General features: G+C 29.8%; 1 protein-coding gene across 1 annotated transcript; it reads left to right on the top strand.

Moving 5' to 3' along the window:
- Positions 1–1,284: 1,284 nt before the first annotated feature.
- Positions 1,285–3,360, top strand: LOC105460757 (the record flags this gene model as incomplete). The annotated part of the gene is made up of 3 exons (XM_011707256.1): positions 1,285–3,054; positions 3,196–3,282; positions 3,358–3,360. Coding segments are annotated over exons 1-3 (1,152 nt in total), but the record flags the coding sequence as incomplete, so codon positions are not given.
- Between the last annotated feature and the right edge of the window lie 292 nt (positions 3,361–3,652).

Raw genomic sequence — 3,652 nt, 5'->3', positions numbered from 1 at the left:
AGCTATATTTCTTGAGACGACCGTATCATAAACTGAAAAATCCGTTCCTACTGACGGAACTTAAGGCTTTAAAACAGCAGCATTTGGGACTTAGCGACACAGTACGGATGATGAAAACGGTCTTCAGTTTGCAACTCATTTCTACGATAATTATGTGCTTCACTCAAATCACTCTCTATTTATATTTTTTGTTAGTGCAAGTAGTACAAGGAGCTGTGAATATAAGCAATCTGGAAAAACAGTTCTATTTCGAGAGCTTCATAGCAGTTGTAACATATTACATTATAAAACTATTGTTAATAATATGGGCTTGCCAAACCGCCAAAAATCAAGCTATGGAAATCAACAACACCGTTCTTGACTTGTTTAACAGTATCAATGATAAGGAAATAAAATACGAGGTATAAAATTTATAAAATTATCATTTAATTTGTATGTTCTTGTATGTAAATTTTTGTAATTATGGCATGCGTTAATACGATTTTTAATATAATAATTTAGCAGATACATGTTTTTGAATCCTGCTTTTAATAATTTTTTTATTTGATGTTGCAGTTAAAGCTATTTTCTTTGCAATTAATGCATCATAAAATTAAGTTCTCCGCAACGGGACTTACTGTGGACGCTACACTTCTCGTTACGGTGAGTGATTAATTATTTGAATTCATAAAATAAATGTAGGAAATATTTAGTTGTATTTCTGATTTTATTCTTTTTTAGATGATGGGTAGCATTGTCACGTATCTATTAATTTTGATACAATTCCTGTTTATGTCGAATTCTTGCAATGAAAAAGCTTTAAGCAATATTACAGCAGTATAATTTAATTAATAAAAAATTCCTAGATTAAATCTAAAAGATATTTTAAACATTAATTATTTTAGTTTTTATTATTGTGATGGAAACGTCATTATTTTTATTTTCTCGGATGTTTTATGCTTATAGATATATTTACATTATATATGTATGTATACAAACTTTTAAAGATGTCACATCATATATATGTTAATAATCATTAACAAACAGATGATTTTATTTATTAAAATATTCAATTTTACACAGTAATGTTGCCGTTTTTGAGAAATATGTTAACATAAAGATTGAATATACAATTATACAATTTCCTTATGTAATGCAAATATTTCTGAAAAATATCACTTTAATCTTATTAAATACGTTACACAATAATTTAAAATTTTTAAGTTATTTTTATTATTTTTTAATTATTATCGATTAATAAATTCAAATTAATTTAATTTAATTAGTGAAATATATAATATATATATTAACAACATGAGGTAGTAGAGAGCAGATGCATTTCTGATGATCATAGCAAATTGGAAAGATCTTATAATGAGCCATACAATACATTGAAAACGCAAATACAATTACTTAATTGTCTTATCAAGTTACATTATTTTTTATCAGTTGCAATAAGAAAATTTTTCAATTACATTATGTTGATCAAATATACTGTTCGTTTCATTTAAAGTAAGAATTTTTCATTCTTTTCCTGACTTTATATCAGCACGATATAATATTTACATTGTATTCACCTGTATATGAATTTAATGGATGATAAAGGAATATCTTGATACCGTTCATTCGCTTTAAAAATGATCTAGATGCGCATGATTATAGGTTACACAGTTAATTATATGTCAGTACTTTAGGCGTGTTCCGGGGATAATAAGTGAAAAGCCATGGTTACTTTACGACTAACAAATTCCTGTGTCCTTTTTCGCTATACAATGCAATAATTGTTAGTAGTTCTAAAATTAAACTTGCCAAGTGCAGGTATACTGCAAGAAGTTTATGTCGGTTTTCCGCATTTGCTGTGGAGACAAAAGCTTATCCTTGGAAAAGAAATTCTTGTAAACATATTACTGCATAATATGCTTTAAAGTGCATTGAAAATATAATTATAATCTCTGGTTAGAGACCCTTGGGAGACTCTGATTTAGATTATTCTCTTTTAATATTTTGGCGAACATGTTCAATCCGTCACCGAAGTTTCAAGCAGTCAAAAGTAAACGAAGGGGAAAAATATGGCAGCTATTCCGCGCCACGGATTTTGAATCGTTGATGTATCCTTGCTTCACTTTTTGTCGCATTTTGGGAATATTTCCATATAAGATCAACGCTTCAACCATTAAGATTTGCAAACCATGCTACATTCTGTCGACCATCGTTATCTGTATTTTTTGTGTTTACAATCTAATAAGTATTTATGATATCAATTTTGCGTTCAAAAGCATACCTAGAGCACTTGAACGTAACTGCTTCCACATTTTCGGCGGTTTTATAACAGTTATCACATTCATTTTGAGTGAACCACGAATGCGTCTACTTCAGACGATACTGAATCTCTCTTTGCGATTGCCTGAGGAAGCATATCAGAATTTGTCTAAACTGATCCATATCAAGGATATTTTTGGATTCATTTTACTAGTGGTTTTAGAATCAATATTACTTTCTAGAGCACAGTTTGATGGAATCCTACCCAAGATTCTGATACTGTACATCATTCTGCTGATATTTCAAATGGATATGCTGTACATGAATTGTGTTTGCGTATTAAAAGCATGTTTCAAGCAAATCAACGACAGTTTGGCAAATCTACGCGAACTTATGGCGAATGGTGAGCCATACCTCGTGAGGGGAACCTATTACAATCACAGAAATCCATTCCTACTGATGGAACTCAAAATTCTGGAAAAACAGCATCTGGCAGTCAGCGAGGCAGTACAAATGTTAAAAACAATTTTCAGTTTGCAACTTCTTTCTACAATAATTATGGCCTTCTTTTCAATCACTATCGACTTGTACTTTTACTTAATGCGAATACAAGGTGACGTGTCTATGTTCAGCCTGAAAACAATGGCCTATGTTGAAGGCTTTATCTGTAAGAGATTTACAAATGTAACATATCACGTTATAAAAATGGTATTAATAGTATGGGCTTGCCATACCGGTAGAAATCAAGCCATGGAAATCAACATCTCCGTTCACGATGTATTTAACAGCACTAGCGATGAGGAAATAAAATACGAGGTAGTTTAAATTTTAATGTATAATTCGCATATATTTTTCTAATTATATCTTGCTTATCTAATGCGATTTTTAATATATTAATTTGATGTATAACTTTCAACATTGTATTTATAATAATAATTTTCTGATTTGGCATTGCAGTTACGGCTTTTTTCCTTGCAATTAATGCATCGTAAAAATATATTCTTCGCAGAGGGTCTTATTATGGACGCTACGCTTCTTAAAGCGGTGAGTGATCAATCATTTGCTTTCGTTAAATAAATGTGGGTATATTTAGTATATTTCGTAATTTTGTGTTTTTAGATGGTGGGTAATATTACCACGTATCTATTAATTTTGGTACAATTTCTGTTAATATTAAATACTTGCGATAGAATATCATTACTCAAAGATAATTACAGTTAGAAATTGCTTTTAGAAATGTAAACACTTCAGAAAAAGATATTCAATTAAATATAGAAAAGATACTTTAAATATTAAATATTTATTTTTATTTTTATCATTGTAAGTAGAATATTATTGAAAGTCGCTTATTTTATGCTTATAAATATACTTGTATGTACACATGTGCAGTAACGAGTAGGAAAATTACGCGACT

This window comes from Wasmannia auropunctata, unplaced genomic scaffold (assembly GCF_000956235.1).
Source record: "Wasmannia auropunctata unplaced genomic scaffold, wasmannia.A_1.0 LD316209.1, whole genome shotgun sequence".
Lineage (NCBI taxonomy): Eukaryota > Metazoa > Arthropoda > Insecta > Hymenoptera > Formicidae > Wasmannia > Wasmannia auropunctata.
The sequence above is the reverse complement of the archived record's forward strand: the minus strand, read 5'-3'. Positions and strand labels throughout refer to the sequence as shown.